This window comes from Biomphalaria glabrata, chromosome 7 (assembly GCF_947242115.1).
Source record: "Biomphalaria glabrata chromosome 7, xgBioGlab47.1, whole genome shotgun sequence".
Classification (NCBI taxonomy): domain Eukaryota; kingdom Metazoa; phylum Mollusca; class Gastropoda; family Planorbidae; genus Biomphalaria; species Biomphalaria glabrata.
This window is the reverse complement of record NC_074717.1, coordinates 33475987-33492959: the sequence shown is the minus strand read 5'-3', so window position 1 is coordinate 33492959 and position 16973 is coordinate 33475987. Positions and strand designations below refer to the sequence as shown.

The 16973-nt window shown below is 32.7% G+C and overlaps 1 protein-coding gene across 1 annotated transcript; it reads left to right on the top strand.

Moving 5' to 3' along the window:
- The first annotated feature begins 57 nt into the window (after nt 1-57).
- On the top strand, nt 58-15941 carry LOC106079336 (probable tRNA N6-adenosine threonylcarbamoyltransferase). Its single transcript, XM_056035745.1, has 12 exons — nt 58-262; nt 8935-9054; nt 9781-9882; nt 11352-11425; nt 11842-11937; nt 12034-12083; nt 12237-12315; nt 13041-13140; nt 13257-13313; nt 14066-14141; nt 14852-14950; nt 15731-15941. Exons 1-12 carry the CDS (start codon nt 148-150, stop codon nt 15768-15770), a joined length of 1008 nt encoding a protein of 335 aa, XP_055891720.1. The 5' UTR covers nt 58-147; the 3' UTR covers nt 15771-15941.
- The last annotated feature ends 1032 nt before the right edge of the window (nt 15942-16973 follow it).

Genomic DNA, 16973 nt, shown 5'->3' with positions numbered 1-16973 from the left:
AAAACTTTCAACAAGAAGAGTGCTTTGTTATTTCTAGAGAATATAATTATCTTATCTTTAGACTAGACTATGACACTATTATACTATAGATGCCGGTAGACAGTCTTGTTCGAGTGTAACAAAATAAAAAAAAAGGCTTGAAAAAAGATGGTGATAGCTATCGGTTTTGAAGGTAGTGCCAATAAACTTGGAGTAGGTATTGTGAAAGATGGCGTGGTGCTTTCAAATCCAAGACACACTTATATTACACCTCCTGGGCAAGGTAACCATGATTCATTGATTGATAATCTCAGTCTCAGTTTAATCTGATAAATCAAAATAAATTAATAAATGTTTAATAAAGTTTAATGATAAATTCATTTAAAATAATCATGAAATCATGGTCACGATGGTGTCTTTGCCACTTTGGTGATAATATTTTTTATTAATAATCGTAATATGGGCATGTAACATTGACGACATTGTAACATGTATTGTAGAGTCTATTTATCTTCAAAATAGTTCTCTTACTCCGATGGTTTTGACAATTCTTGATATAGGAATATAGTCTATAGTCTATATGGAGTATATATATAGAGAGAGATCTTATAATATATAAAAATTATAAAAATTATAATAAATATATTATATATATATATATATATTATATGTATATATATATATTATGTATATATATATATTATATATATATATATATATATATATATATATATATATATATATATATATACTAGACATATGTTACCCGCGACCCGCGGGTCTTTATTTGCGCATTACTGTCGATATAGTCACTGAGAGTGTTTTGTAAACAATTAAACGAAATAATAATGTAATAAGTAAAGCGAATGTGTCAATGTAAAAATAGTGTGAATGAAGCTATCAAATCAAAATCGCTAATATGGGAAAATCCATTTTTTTTTAAATTAAAACATTTGCTTTTGAATAATCTAGTGGATTGGATTTAGATGTATGTTAAACGTAACTAATGATCCTTTCACGTTATTTCTCTTTCGCTACGAAAATAAAATTAGTTTTGCGAAAATGGTTTACCCGAAGTCGATACATTCTTATCTATTAAAAACAAAAAGAGCGATAGCTTTGTTAAATAAATGGGATTATAAAGTGAACAATTAAACGAAATAATTTTTAGTACGCGATTCATGAATGAATATAGATCTAGGCCTATCTCAACTCGGCTTCGCAGCTTTCGTAAACGAATGTAGATTTAGAAAACCAAATTTGAATGTTTATTTGATCAAAATATGAAATGAATGGACTTTAATTAATATATTTATGTGTTAAAGTATAAAACTATCTGTGCGAAGAGAAGTTTTATCATCTTAGAGTTGGATTAGAGTTTTAGATCTAGGGAAGGGATTATAAAGTAAACAATTAAACGAAATAATTTTTAGTACGCGATTCATGATTGAATATAGATCTAGGCCTATCTCAACTCGGCTTCGCAGCTTTCGTAAACGAATGTAGCTTTAGAAAACCAAATTTGAATGTTTATTTGATCAAAATATGAAATGAATGGACTTTAATTAATATGTTTATGTGTTAAAGTATAAAACTATCTGTGCGAAGAGAAGTTTTATCATCTTAGAGTTGAATTAGAGTTTTAGATCTAGGGATGGGATTATAAAGTAAACAATTAAACGAATTAATATTTAGTACGCGATTCATTACGGTATTGTCTAATGAAAGAATGTTCGTCAGGAAATCTGTAGTCACAGATATCAGGAACTAATTTATGTAAAAAATGCTTTTGAAACACAAAATTGAAGGTTAATTTTATTACATAATGAAATCAATGAATCTTCTTTTGTATTTTCACGTGTCAAAGTAAAAAACTATCTGCGCAAAGTGTATTTCTTAAAATTAGATCTAGGTCTAAATCCTTTCTATCTTTTCTTATGTCAACATTGTAGACATGGCCTAGATCCATAAAATACTATAGCTGTAATAGAGTCGGACAACTTTATTTTTTTTGAGGGTCTTACATTTGTTTTAGGGCTACAATACATTCACTAAGGTCTAAGTTGGTACCCAAGGAACATTCCTGCCTAGTTTTATCAAGATTGGTCAAGCGGTTTTGATGTCTATAAGTAACATACATACACCACACATTCTACTTTATAATATAGATATACTAGACATATGTTACCCGCGACCCGCGGGTCTCTATTTGCGCATTACTGTCGATATAGTCACTGAGAGTGTTTTGTAAACAATTAAACGAAATAATAATGTAATAAGTAAAGCGAATGTGTCAATGTAAAAATAGTGTGAATGAGCTATCAAATCAGAATAGCTAATAGGCTTCAATCCATTTTTTCAAATTAAAACATTTGCTTGTAGGCCTAGATATATTTGATTAAAATTTGAGATGAACAGACTTAATTTTGTAAGTTCATGTGTTACAGTATAAAGTAGATCTTGAGGTAGACATAGATCTAAATCTACACTAATCTAAATTGGCTTTTATAGAGTTCATTCTGTGTTGCGCAAGCGTGACCTTTTTTCATGAATGAATATAGGCCTATCTCAACACGGCTACGCAGCTTTATTTAGCGAACAGCGAACGAATGTATTAAAAATGCTTTAGAAAAACAAATTTTAATGTTAATTTGATTGAAATATGAAATGAATGGACAATAATTAGTATGTTTATGTGTTAAAGCATAAAACTATCTTTGCGAAAAGAAGTTTTATCATCTTAGAGTTCAATAAGAGTTTTAGACCTAGGCCTAGGAATAGGCTCAGTAGAGAGATGTGTTAATGTGTAACTATTTGGTAATGTCTAATGAAAGGATGTTCGCCAGACATTACCCGCGGCCTGCGGGTCTAAGTTTGTGTTTACTAATCTAGTGGATTGGATTTAGATGTAGGCCCTATGTTAAACTTAAGTAATGATCCTTTCAAGTTTTTTCTCTTTCGCTACGAAAATAAAATTAGGTTTGCGAAAATGGGTTTACCCGAAGCCGATACATTCATATCTCTATTAAAAAACAAAAAGAGCGATAGCTTTGTTAAATGAATGGGATTATAAAGTGAACAATTAAACGACATAATTTTTAGTACGCGATTCATGAATGAATATAGATCTAGGCCTATCTCAACTCGGCTTCGCAGCTTTCGTAAACGAATGTAGCTTTAGAAAACCAAATTTGAATGTTTATTTGATCAAAATATGAAGTGAATGGACTTTAATTAATATGTTTATGTGTTAAAGTATAAAACTATCTGTGCGAAGAGAAGTTTTATCATCTTAGTGTTGAATTAGAGTCTTAGATCTAGGGATGGGATTATAAAGTAAACAATTAAACGAATTAATATTTAGTACGCGATTCATTACTGAATTGTCTAATGAAAGAATGTTCGTCAGGAAATCTGTAATCACAGATATAAGGAACTAATTAATGTAAAAAATGCTTTGAAACACAAAATTGAAGGTTAATTTTATTATATAATGAAATCAATTGATCTTCTTTTGTCTTTTCATGTGTCAAAGTAAAAAACTATCTGCGCAAAGTGTATTTCTTAAAATTAGATCTAGGTCTAAATCCTTTCTATCTTTTCTCATGTCAACATTGTAGACATGGCCTAGATCCATAAAATACTATAGCTGTAATAGAGTCGGACAACTTTATTTTTTTTGAGGGTCTTAAGTTTGTTTTAGGGCTACAATACATACACTACGGTCTAAGTTGGTACCCAAGGAACATTCCTGCCTAGTTTTATCAAGATTGGTCAAGCGGTTTTGATGTCTATAAGTAACATACATCCATACATACATACATACCCCTCACATTCTACTTTATAATATAGATATATATTATATATAAATAAAAATATATATTAATATATATTAGATAATTTATTTAGATCTATACTATATGTTTTGCTTTTGTTTGATTTACTTTTACAGAAAATCAAAATGTAATATAGAACATCTATGAGTTATAGTTTTGATTGAGTATATTACTATAGTAAATAATAGTAACTATATCTATACTATTATCTAATTCTTTTATTTTATTTTCCAATAATTATAACTTAGTAATTGATGTTTTTCTTTGTATCCAAAAATGTCAGATTTTCACAGGTTTCTATGTGACTCTTACAAACCTAATATTATCTATTGACTATTCACTATTGATTTGATCTACTAGCTCCCACTACTGTATTATGGAAAGCCATACTGTAAAGTTTACAATCTCAAAAAAAGAAAATAGTTCTAGGTCAATCTAGGTCTTTGCAGATAAGATTTCTAGAGATCTTGTAAATACAAATAAAAAATATTTATTAAATAAGTGTTAAGAGTAGATCTATAAATCTAAATCTACATGCTTGACTAACCATGGCAGTGTGTATTTTCTTACCTAAACGCTCAACATACTAAGACTAAGACTGCTTTATTGATCCTTACGGAAATTTGTTGTGATTACAAGGACTCGTTTCTCATATAAAGACAACACAACAGAAAAATACACATAAATACAACAGACAACATAAAGAGTTCATTCAGCAACTACACACAGGTATCTTGGTGCATTTCATGTTCCCTGATCAATGAGTGGCAGTGATAGAGTCTGACAGAGTGAGGTACGAATGAGTTTTTGTACTGCTCCGTTCTTGTTTTGATTGACAGCAGTCGCCCACTTCGCGACGACCTGGCGTAGTTCTGATGGAGCGGGTGGCCGTTGTCTTCCAAGATTTTTTCGATTTTTCTTAGGCACGTTTGTTCAAAAAGTTCCTTTAAGTGTGGTAATGTTGTGAGTGTAATTTTTGATGCTTTTTTAATGATGTTTTCTAGATGTTGCAACAGTTTAGATGAGGCGTTGCCTTGCCAACAACTTATTCCGTATGTTAGCAGATTTTGTACATACACAATGCTTGTCTTCTCATGACTGACACACAGCCTCTAGAGGCTAACCGCGGCTAACCTTACACTGGCCAGTTTGTCAGTCTGACATATGATCTATTTACTTGTTGGGACAGGGAGGGGTGTAGATGAAAATTGTATGCATACATACTACTTTTTTCGAGTTGGTTATTATATATATATATGGCTCCTTCTGTCTCAGAAGACAATGGGTGCGCCCAGATGAGTCACTGGTCTTGATTTCGTCTTGAGACAGGACAAAATCTTGATTGACAGATCAAGTCAGTTTTGGAGTGGCAGAGTTTGCCACAGTTCGTGCATGTATATGCATCAGTTATAGGGCAGCTTTCTGTTTCTTTCTCTTGACTAAGGCAGCTTCGTTTCTTCTGCTCTCTGTGAGCTTCGTACAAGCACCCACAGTCTGTCTCCGTGCTGTCAGGTCTTGGGCTATCTCCTCCCACATTCTTTCGTTAATGCCTGTGGTTCTCATGTCTCTCTTGCAGACATCTCTGTAGGTTTATCTTGGGCGGCCCCTGGGTCTCACTCACTGACGGATTCAGGGGGGTAGGGGCGATTGCCTCTCCTACTCGGCCGACCCCCTCTCCCGAAAGGGGGAGGGCGAATTTTAGTAAAGAAATCACACAATTTGTATACGAATTCATTAGTTATGTTAATAATATATTACTAATTATTTATATTTCAACCTATTTTTAGATTATTCCCCCCCCCCCCCAATATGTTGGCAGATTTGGTGGGATGGGGAGGTAGCGATAGCATCAATCCCCTCCCCCCCCCCCCCCCTTAAACTTTCGAGTGGGGAAGTGGTCCAATTTATTTGTGGAAATCACTGCTTGATAACAGAATCAATAAATATCTATAGATATAATTAAAACTTGTTATTGATATTTTAACCGATCTTTTTATTATGTCATTTCCTATTTTCCGAATGGGTGGGGGGGGGGGGAATACATCTACTGCCCTTCCCACCTTAACCCTTTGAGGGGGGGGGGGGAAGGGCAGTCCTACTTTTATTTAGAAATCATAGTTTGTGATCAAAATTAATTGAATTACTATATAATTTTTATATTATATCGCTACACTTCTGATATCTTAGCCGATTCAGTGACGTGGGGTGGGGGATTGCTTCTGCTGCCCTCCCCACTGTAGCCCTCTGAGTGGGGGGTGGTCCTATTTTTATGGAGAAATCATAGTTTGTGAACAAAATTAGTTGAATATCTATATACCTTGTCCAGGGGCGGACTGGCTATATGGGCAAACGGGCAAATGCCCGGTGGGCCGGTCTGGTCGCAACCAAAGAAAAAACAATTTCAATGCAGACAACTTCAAAAAAAGGGAGTGGGGTAAAAATCCCCCCCACACCGAAAATATATGACATGCCATTTGTGGACCTGTTTATATGGTAATGCCTGGGCTGATTTTGATACCCAGTCCTCCCCTGACCTTGTCGGACACATCTCACTGGTTATTACTGAAATACTGTAGTAGTATGGTGCACCTACCCATTTTTAACACTTATTTTTTTATTCCTGTGCAAGATTGGTTTTCTGCTATCCAATAAATACACACTTCATATTTGGATTCAGGATTGAAAGGGGAACATGTATATTACACTTCCCTTGCTTTCCGTTAAACCTATTCAGAGTTATAGGGGGTGTTCAATAAGTATATATATACCGTTTTTAAAAAATGCTGCAATATTGACCAAAAAATATTTTTTTAGTGTTCACATATTTTATGCAATGTTTTCTTTAATGTTCAAAGCAAAACGTAATCAGTAAATTTTTAGTATCTTAAAGACAACAAAACACACAAGTAATTTATTAATACTAAATTCATGCTTATTAAACATTATTTTGACAAATAATGCATTTTTTTGTATTGATTAAAAAAATAATTTTATGTTATAATTACTTCCCTATTCCTTAAAAAAATTATTTATCTTATGTGCTGTTAAATCTATTTGTAGCATTGACCATGCTTAAATTTTGAACTATCACTGTGACATTTGTATAGCAATTAGTCTTTTCTTTTCTTTCCTACATGGTAGTTCACCTCTTGCTTGAGCAGAAAATGTGTGGACCTGAAATGAAAGAATTACATGATTAAAACATTTTTTAATACATATTGTCTGAAATGGTTTGCAAAGCGTTCAATATTGTTGTCAGGGAAAAAATTGTCTCATACCTACCCTACATCTCTTTGACATTGGATTTTTTTTTAAATATGCGTATTGAAACTTGGCAGCATATCTCTTTTTATAGATCAGTAGATGAAGAGTTTATAGATGTTTTCATTTTCCTTCTAGGTCTAGCCGATACGGAGCAATAACAATTCAAATGCACAAAATTGCTGCGATTCGGCTTAAGTTGTTCATAAGGCAGCTTTGCTCTAGATCTAATGTACTAAGATATCTTGTCATGTACCAACTACAACTGTTCTCAATCCTGACCCAACACTGATAACTGAACCAGCTGTTGAACTCTTTGCTAGAGAGCAAGCTTTAACTTGTACTTTATCTACTATATCAGCAAGTTCAACAGATGCCAATCTTGATGAGCCTATTACAAGTGGACAGTCTTATATAACTGTTACTGATTCTTTTGCTTTGTCATCTGAATCAATTACATATGATACTGATGATACACAGATATATAACTTAGACAAGAGGAATGTACTCCCAGGAAGAAGAAATTTAAACAAAAATCAATTTCTTATTTGTCACAGTCCAGGAATAAAGACAAGTAACATTACAGAAAAAAAATCTTGTTGGCTATAAAGCCAAACTAGAACATCTACCTTAACTTTAACTTTGTCACAGGAAGTAATCTATAATGAGAAATAACAATCACTCTACTCGCGCAGGAATTGAAAAAGGCAAAGAGAATATCTGTCAAGAACGATTATTTATAAATGAAATGTTTATATAATAGTATATATATATATATATACCCGATGACCAATTTGCTAAGCTGCAAATGGGTCTCCTGTTAACTTGAAAGGAAAAGGGGGGGGGGGGCAAGAAGAGAAGAATGAAACAACTTGAACATGATTATTATTTTTAGAGGAAAAGTGTAAAGAAGAGGAATGACTTATTTCTAAGGGAGAGAGGACAAACTACAGCAGTGCAATGCGCCTGCTTGTTTATGAGGCTATAGATAGTGAAGTTTCAACACCTTTCTCTCATTGCAGTCCATTAATCCTATGCTGGATGATGTATTGTCAAATATAATCAGTAAATTTTTAGCTAAAAGACTACTAAAACCACACAAGCAATTTATAAATACATTTTAACACTATTTTGAGAAAATAATACATTAAAAAAAATATTTAATTACCTCCCTTCCCAAGCACAAATAATTTATATTAAGTTTCATACAGTATGCTTTCTGATGCCAGCATCCAACATAACATTACAAGACAATTCTCACCTGGAACCCTCAAGGAAAGAGGAAGAGGGGATGACACAGAAATTCATTTGGAAGCAGATGCCAAGCTGATGGGAAAGATATGGTGACAGTTGAAGAGACTTGCCCAGAAGCAAGACACCTTGGGGAAGCTGATTGATGGCGTGTGCCCCAGACAGGACCACAGGCTGATTTGAGATTAGATTATTTGGACCAATTTAAAAGTGACAACTAGATCTACTAGTGAATTTAGAACTACCAAGAAATAGAAAACAACAAGTCATAGAGCAGCTGTAATCAAGCTCAAACAAAAACACATAATTTCAAATCTAATACCCTAGCTTAAAGGGTTGTTCCTCACCCTTCTTTTACTATTTTCATCAGTCTATTAGTCCTCACACTATTGTGATGTCCTACTTTAATGAAAAAATTGTCACACCTATTTTTAATAATACTTTTTTGTGGAAAAAGTAGTGTATACTAAATAAAATATTATTATAATCAATGTTAATACATCTTTATTTATTTTCAATCAATTGACAATTCAGTAATATATTAATAATATTCAATTTTAGTTAGTTAACAATTTTTCAAATTTTTATTGTTAATTTTTTTTAAAAGGATTTCTTCCTAAAGATACAGCCAAACATCACAGAGATCATGCCTTAGATGTGTTGCAGGCAGCACTTGAAGAAGCCAAAATAAAACCTGATGAGATTGATGTTATATGCTACACAAAAGGTCAATATTATTTTGAGGCCCTAAATTATGGTTGTAAGGTTTTTGAAATATATTTTTTTTTATTATTCGTTGAACAGCTTTTCCCCCCCAAAAATATAACAAAGCAATAAAATATGGATGAGTGCATTGTTTATGCAATACCAGTAGCATTGAAAATATCTGTAATTCTATAGCCGTTTCTTATGATTTTTTTTAAGCCCTTGGTACTTTAAAATATTAGGCAAAAGCCCAACTTTCCATACATGTTATCAGCACTATCATTATGTTTTTTTTTTTATTTATTAAATTTCAATCAATATCCATTTAAAAACAGAAAGACAATAACCATAATTGATTTTTTAAATATATTTTGCATGAAAAGTATCATAGAAGAGTTGTGGATGTAATTGATTGACTACATTAGGAACGAGTTAACAGTTTGACCTACAATCCATGCATAAAGTAAAGAAAAGTTGACAGGCTGTATTCTGCAAATAAAGAAAAATGTAAAAGTTTCCCAGGAGCTGAGAAAAGTGAAAAGGAGATAGGATAATGAACTTAATAGCAACATGTTGAGTGGAATGAGGGTTGTATCTGACAAAAAAGGAGAATGTTGATTACCTAATACAGCATATGACACAAAAATGATCAAGCTCAAATGTGAGATTTACATAATGGGCAGTTAGTCTCAGAAAGAAAAACTTCTTTTTAAAAAAATATTTAGTATTATTTTATTTTTTTTCAAAGGTCCTGGCATGGGGGCGCCATTGGTTTCAACAGCACTTGTGGCAAGAACTGTGGCGCAATTATGGAAGAAACCAATCATTGCAGTCAACCATTGCATAGGTCGTATCCTTTGGATCAACTAATTAATGGCACTCTTTTTTAAATATTTCTTAAATGCATTTTTAAATATGAACATAATAAATGCACTATTGAACTTATGTGGGGGCCCATATCTAAGCCTGGTGAAGATCCAAGAATAAAAGAATAACATTAGAGTCTAAGCTGCAAGTCATATGGGCATTGAAGTGAAAAGCTGGCTGACAATGGGGCAAGGTGGCTGAAATGAGATGTATTATCACATTCATGCTGTGGTATCAAAAATTGAACCAACTATAGTACCTTTTCTATAGTTTTGTACAAACAAATTGAGACTGGAGTGTTTTGATGCTGGAGGTTGATTAATTTATAGGGGGTTCTACAACATCATTAAACATTATATGATGGCTCATCTTGCCAAGTAATACACAACTGTAAGCTTACCAATCCTTTTCTAGTTAAAGCAGGAGTAGGACATGGATGTATGCTTTCGCCTTTGATATTTTTGTTGGGGATTGATTGGGTCATAAGATATAGTCTCAGACAACAAAAAGGGCATACACTGTACCCTAACACTACATCTGGAAGACCTGGATTTAGCTGATGACATCTGCCTCCTTTCCCATATGCAACAAATTGCTCAAGCCAAACTGACCAGACTCTCTGAAGTAGTGAAGAAGACCAGACTTCTAATCAACAAAAAGAAAACAGAAGTTATGAGAATCAATACCAGACAAGAGAATCCAGATATACTACATGGGAAGAACATCCTCTATATGGACCACACTTAACTTATCTGGCAAGTAGCAAAGGGTTAGAGTGACAATGTATGACATTAATAAAACTATGTTTGCTTTACAACTCTTCAGATGATCTGGTGCTCCAAAGCACTGTCTTTGCAGAAAGGATCTTAATCTTTAATACAATCATTAAGTTAGTTTTTCTATACACATCAGAGACTTGAAAAATATGAAAAAAAAAAACTCCGGACCTTCAGAACAGTTGTTTACACTGGATATAGGGCAATTGGGTGTCCTGAAAAGATGTATACTTTCAACCTGTAGGAGAAATCCAAGAAGAATCCTATTGTCCTGGATATTAAAAAGCAAAAGTGGAGCAAAAACCAGGTATCAATGTTGAAAGGCAGGCACTTGATTGGAACCCACAATGAAAGAGGAAAGTGGGCAGGCCCAAACCGACCTGGAAGATGTCAACCTTTAGAAAAGCTGAGGCTACTGGAATGACAAGCAAGCAGATAAAGAAAGCTGCTCAGAGATGAGTTCTGTGGAGAGGTGTGGTTGCAGCCCTTTGCTCCCCCGGGGGTTCACAAGAATAAAGAAAAGAAATAAGATAAGAAAGTGTATTGAGTGTAAATTGGTTAGGTGTTCGCAATATGTTATTATTATTAGGCAATGTTCACAATATTTACACATATTTGGTATTTATGAGTTGGCCAGATGTCTTCAAATAAAATATTTCCTTAAAACATTTCCAAGACATAGAAATGGGTCGACTGATAACTGGTGCAGTCAACCCAACAGTGCTGTATGTCAGCGGTGGAAACACTCAGGTACATGTTCAAATTATTGATTTAGATTGTTTATTTTAGCAGAGAACACATTTGAAATAGGTTTAAATCCAGATTTAATACTCTGCATAATTTTGTATTTCATAGTACATATAATTTTAAGGAATAATAGATCTATATCAATCCAGGGCTGTCACAGAAGAATGTTAAATTTGCGAATTGAAATATTAATTTGGCTTGTTAGATTTAATAAATTTCAACATACATGGGATATGTTGTTTCTTTTGAAACAAATACTTTTGCAAGTATTCATGCATGTCACATCATTTTAAAAAAAGTGGCATGGAAGATCTTACTGAGCCCTAATTCCTTGTTAATAATTAAAATACATTTACTCAAGTCCTTTTCACTCTGCTTGCTGGGTTTGGTACATTTTTATTACAAATTTTTTTTCTCAGGTTATTGCTTATTCTGAAAAACGTTACAGAATATTTGGTGAAACCATTGATATAGCAGTAGGAAATTGTTTAGATAGATTCGCAAGAGTTTTAAAAGTAAGTGCATCTTTCGTTAAAAAAACAACTTATTCATGAAAATGTATTATTAACACATGACTGTGCTTTCATTTCAAATTATTTTCATTTATGCAGCTCTCCAATGATCCAAGTCCAGGTTATAATATAGAACAATTAGCCAAAAAGTAAGTTTATAATGACCACAATAAGTTCTTACTTTTCAGGAAGATATGAATGTGTATCTGTTTTATATTGTTTTTGTGTTTTTAAATAAATGTACTAGTGTTGGGTTACAAAATAATACTTTGGATGCTAACATATAAATTGTCCAATTCCAGAGGGAAAAGGTTTCTTGAAATGCCGTATGTAGTGAAAGGAATGGATGTTTCATTTTCTGGACTTTTATCTTACATAGAGGTGAAAGACTTGAGTTGCTTGTTAAATCACATAATTTTGTATTTTTACTAGAAACAATATATTAATATGAAATAATGTCATCGCTTTATATTATCATTTTAATTACATTTTAACCCCATTACAATTATGCTTAGTCAAGTTATATGTGTCATAGATGTGACAGTTACAATTGTTAAAAATTGTAACCATAGATAATTTGTGTTAGTATGTTTAAAATGTAATGAAAACATTTTCAGGTGAAATTGAGCGAGTTTAATGTATTATTATTCATTCTTATATTAAAAAAAAAGTAAAGTTCCCCCTTCAGACCTTGTGGTCTATAGGGCAGATGATGTACAGGTCATCTGTTTCTGTGGCCCATGGTTAACGAGGGTATCATGTAGCCAGCACAACGACCAACCGCCTTTACATTTCCCCAACTAATGTCAGGTACCCAATAGAGCTAAATGGACTCAGAGGCACCTAAACATCCCAAAATTAAAAATCCCAGTCTTCACCAGGATTCAAACCCAGGACCCCCGATTCGGAAGCTAAGAGCTTTACCCCTCAGCCACTGCGCCTCCATTCATTCTTATAAATAGTTTTTTTTTGTTAATTCATTTGTAGCAGGTTAAATAACTATTTCTAGTACTTTCTTTTCTGAGTAACAGAATTTCCTAAGATTATGCATGCTTTTGTTTTTTTTTTTTTACCTTAACTTTTACCATACCTTGTTCTTATTTTAGGAAAAGGCTCCTTTACTTCTAGAGACCAATGAATATACTCCAGAAGATCTGTGTTTTTCTTTACAAGAAACTGTATTTGCAATGTTAATTGAAATAACAGGTATTTTTTTTTTTTTTTTACTTTTTTTTTTTTCAATAATAATAATAAACAAAGGTATTGTCATTATTGAAAAGTTTAAATTGGAAAATATCGATATTATTCTTTGTCATTAACAGAGAGGGCGATGGCTCACTGCGGATCACAGGAAGTTTTAATTGTTGGAGGTGTTGGATGTAAGTATTTAATGTTTCTATCTCTTTATGGACATCCTTAAAGAATGGACTAAAGTTAGAAGAATGGACTAAAGTTAGTCTTCTATTATTCAGTGATGATCTTACAACTTACTTACTTACTTGACTTACTTTTTTTGTGCTTTTAACTTGCAGAATGACTCCAGTTAGGCTGCCAAATCAAATAATTTTTGGTATCATTTGAGGTTCTTATACCCTTCAAAAGGGAAGCAGAACAAAGTGCTCTTTAAAAAAAAACTTTCTTTGATTAATAACACATTGAGTGAGACCAATTTACTTATAAATTGATTTTTAAAAAAATCTTCTGCTTCAGTGCTAGGATCAATTTTTAGTAATTTGAAAACTAACCTCATTGTATTTATTTTTTTGTTATAATGATATTCATAATGTTGCTATTGCAATCAAAGTAAGTATAGCAATATTTTTCTTAAGTAAATTGTAACTGAGAGCAGTTTCAGAGCTATTAGGGTCTGGTAAAAATTGTTTTGTTGTAAAATGTTTTACATGTTTCGGATGTTCCTTCAGAGTTGAAGATAATTTACTTCCTAGTCCAAACCTCCCGCAAGACAACGGGGGATGGGAGCGGGCAGGGTTTTGAACCCGGAACCATCGATAAGTCCGAACGACTGTCCAGCGTGCAAACTGCACGACCAGGCAACCATCCTGGTCAGTTGGGGATAAAGTGCTAATTTAGTATTTGTTAGACTTTTAAAATGTTTTATTGATTCCCATAGGTAATAAGAGATTGCAGGATATGATGGACATCATGGTCAAAGAAAGAGGCGCCACTCTGTATGCCACGGATGAAAGGTTTGTTACTCTCTTGAAGAATAATCCTAATCTAAAGAAAAACAAAAAGATTCTTTAAAAACATTACACATAATTTGTATCATTTTTTGTGTCCCCTATGTAACAATATTATTTGTCTTTGAAAGTATCCCGTAATAACACATCAATTAGTTCCTGTAACAAGTTTCTTAACCTTTTTGTTTCTATCTATACATTTGTCCGATGTTTTGCCACAGGTACAGTTACCTTAAAATCAACTCTAATGACTAACATGTTACATGACAAATGTCATAATTAGTTTGGGTTTTATTATGTGAATGATTAATTACAACTCCAAGCAAAGATAACAAAAAACAACTTAAGCAATACGCTGGCACAGTGGTTAGTGTGGAGGCTTGAACCCTCCAGTTGTAATTTAAGTCTTTCACCTGTTTTTTTTCTTCATAAATTGCATTTAAAAAGTGATCACAGCAACATTTACAGAGATACCCACCCACCCCTTCTCCACCATTTCCATACAAATGATAGGATCATAGCATATTATAGGTTAAAAGCAAAAAATTGCACTAAACAAAAACAATTGGTAAAAATGTTTCTAATTGCACAGATTTATTATTGTTATTCTAGATCTGATTTAATTACATGGCTGGTCAAAACTAATTGATACAGCTATGCTTAATATTAGCTTTGTTGTTTTTTTAAGTATTTTTATATTTTCTTGTTTTTTTTAGATTTTGTATAGACAATGGAGCTATGATTGCTCAGGCTGGATGGGAAATGTTTAAAACAGGACTGGTCACACCTTTACAGGAAACTACTTGCACACAAAGGTAAAACATCTTGGTTTGAATGAAATATTTAGGGTTCATTAAAAATGTTGATTGTGTTTATAAGCTGTTTCTAACAAAACTCATTTAGGAGCTAGCAAAATACATAGTAATGGCATACAGAAGGGGCATGACAGCTGACATTCCTGCATCAATTTTGTGTTTCAGGTTTTAAAAAAATGCATAAGACACTATGGAAACATTTTTTTAAACTTTTTTTTTTCCCATCCTCTGTATAATTAAGCATCATTTTTCTACAAGTGCCTTTTTCACTAAAACACTTTGTTTTTACAACAATCCCAAGAAATCCTACTGACCATGAATACAATTTTCTATCATTCATTCAAGTGTGATGTGTGTGGTTGAGTGATTGTAGCTGAGTGGATAAAACCGTTTCACTACTTATCATGTGGGGCTCATGTTCAAATCATGACTAGAGGAGTTGTATTTCATGAGCAAATAAAAGCAGCAACAAAAACCTTCTCTCAGATACCCCCTTCCTCCATTGGTTCTCAAAAGAAATAGGACCCCAGTGTGCACTCAGCTTGCTATCAGTCAATGCACTATACAATAGTAATTGTTTACTAATTCAAAATGACCTTTTTCAAGCTGAGTTAAAGAAGATTGTGCTAAATTCTTCCAGCCAAAGTAAATGATACTCTATGTTACCTAATTATAGGTGTACTTGAAGTATCTAAATATCAAAGCAGATATGTTCATTCATTGTCTACACTGTCTCATCATTATACTAAATATTTTATATATTGAATATCTTTTATCTAGGTACAGAACAGATGAGGTTGAAGTAACATGGAGAGACTGACACATCTATTTATATATAGATAGATATGGGAACACATGGCAGCAGATCTTGTACAATAGAAAAGTGATGGACTGGATGGAGATATTTGTCTTCAATTTAGTCTATAATAATCATTGTAATTATTAATTTGTATAAACAATGTTTTGAAAAATAAAGAAAATATTTAAAGAATTTTTCTTTTGTTTTCATTGTATTTTTTTCACCTTTAAACATACAAAATACTTAACAATTTTTTTGATTTCCTTTAAACTTTTAAAATCATTGAAAAATTATAGTTTTAATTTATCTGTTCTTTTGTTTATGCTAATAATCTGCCATACCTTTGCAAGCATCAGATTGTTACAAATCAACTCTTGATATGCTTCGAAATTCTGTTAATGACCCACCTTCATCTTTATAGGATACAAAAACAAATGATGATTAACTTTCACCTTTGATGTTATTACAACATTTTTTTTTAGCAGCCCCCGAATGGAGAAAAGATGCTATTAGTTCTGTGTGGAATGTCTGTCCCATTTAGATCTCGTAAACTAGAAAAGATAGTGAAAATCAGACACCATATTTTACACCATTCAAAGTTCTGGTGCAACGGCTACTTTTTTCTTTTCTGAAAGCGAAAAATCTCATTTTTTAAATCCCTTATGCAAGTAGTTTTTTTCATAAAAATTCACCACTTTTACAACTATTCACTATTAATAGTAACAAACACGGGAGGCTTTTTAGTAGGGGAGATGACTATTGACCATATTTTAAACACATTTATGCAAACGGTTTTAGATATTTTGTCCACAAAATATTTTTACATTTGTATTGCTAAGTTAAGTAATATCTGTTATATTAATATTAACTACTACATTTACACACAAAAAATGTTTACTGCTGCGCTGTGGAGATAAAACACTGAACTAAAGGAATTTTTTTTTTGATGAATAAGAGATTGTCCCTTTACAAAATTAGAGCAATCATATATTCATTATAAGACATTAGTTAGGCCAGGTTCACATCTAACTTCACATTCACTTATCCTTTGGTCTGTGGACCGCTAGGGCACCACACAAGATCAGTCAATCTTCTTTCTCCATTCTTTTTTCATTTGTCTTTGAAATAATTTCATTCTGATGTTCTTTCTGAAAATATTGAAACCTGCCTTTTTACCTGCCTGAGTGGACCACTTTGGAGGCTGATTTTGAGTTTGTGTCTTCA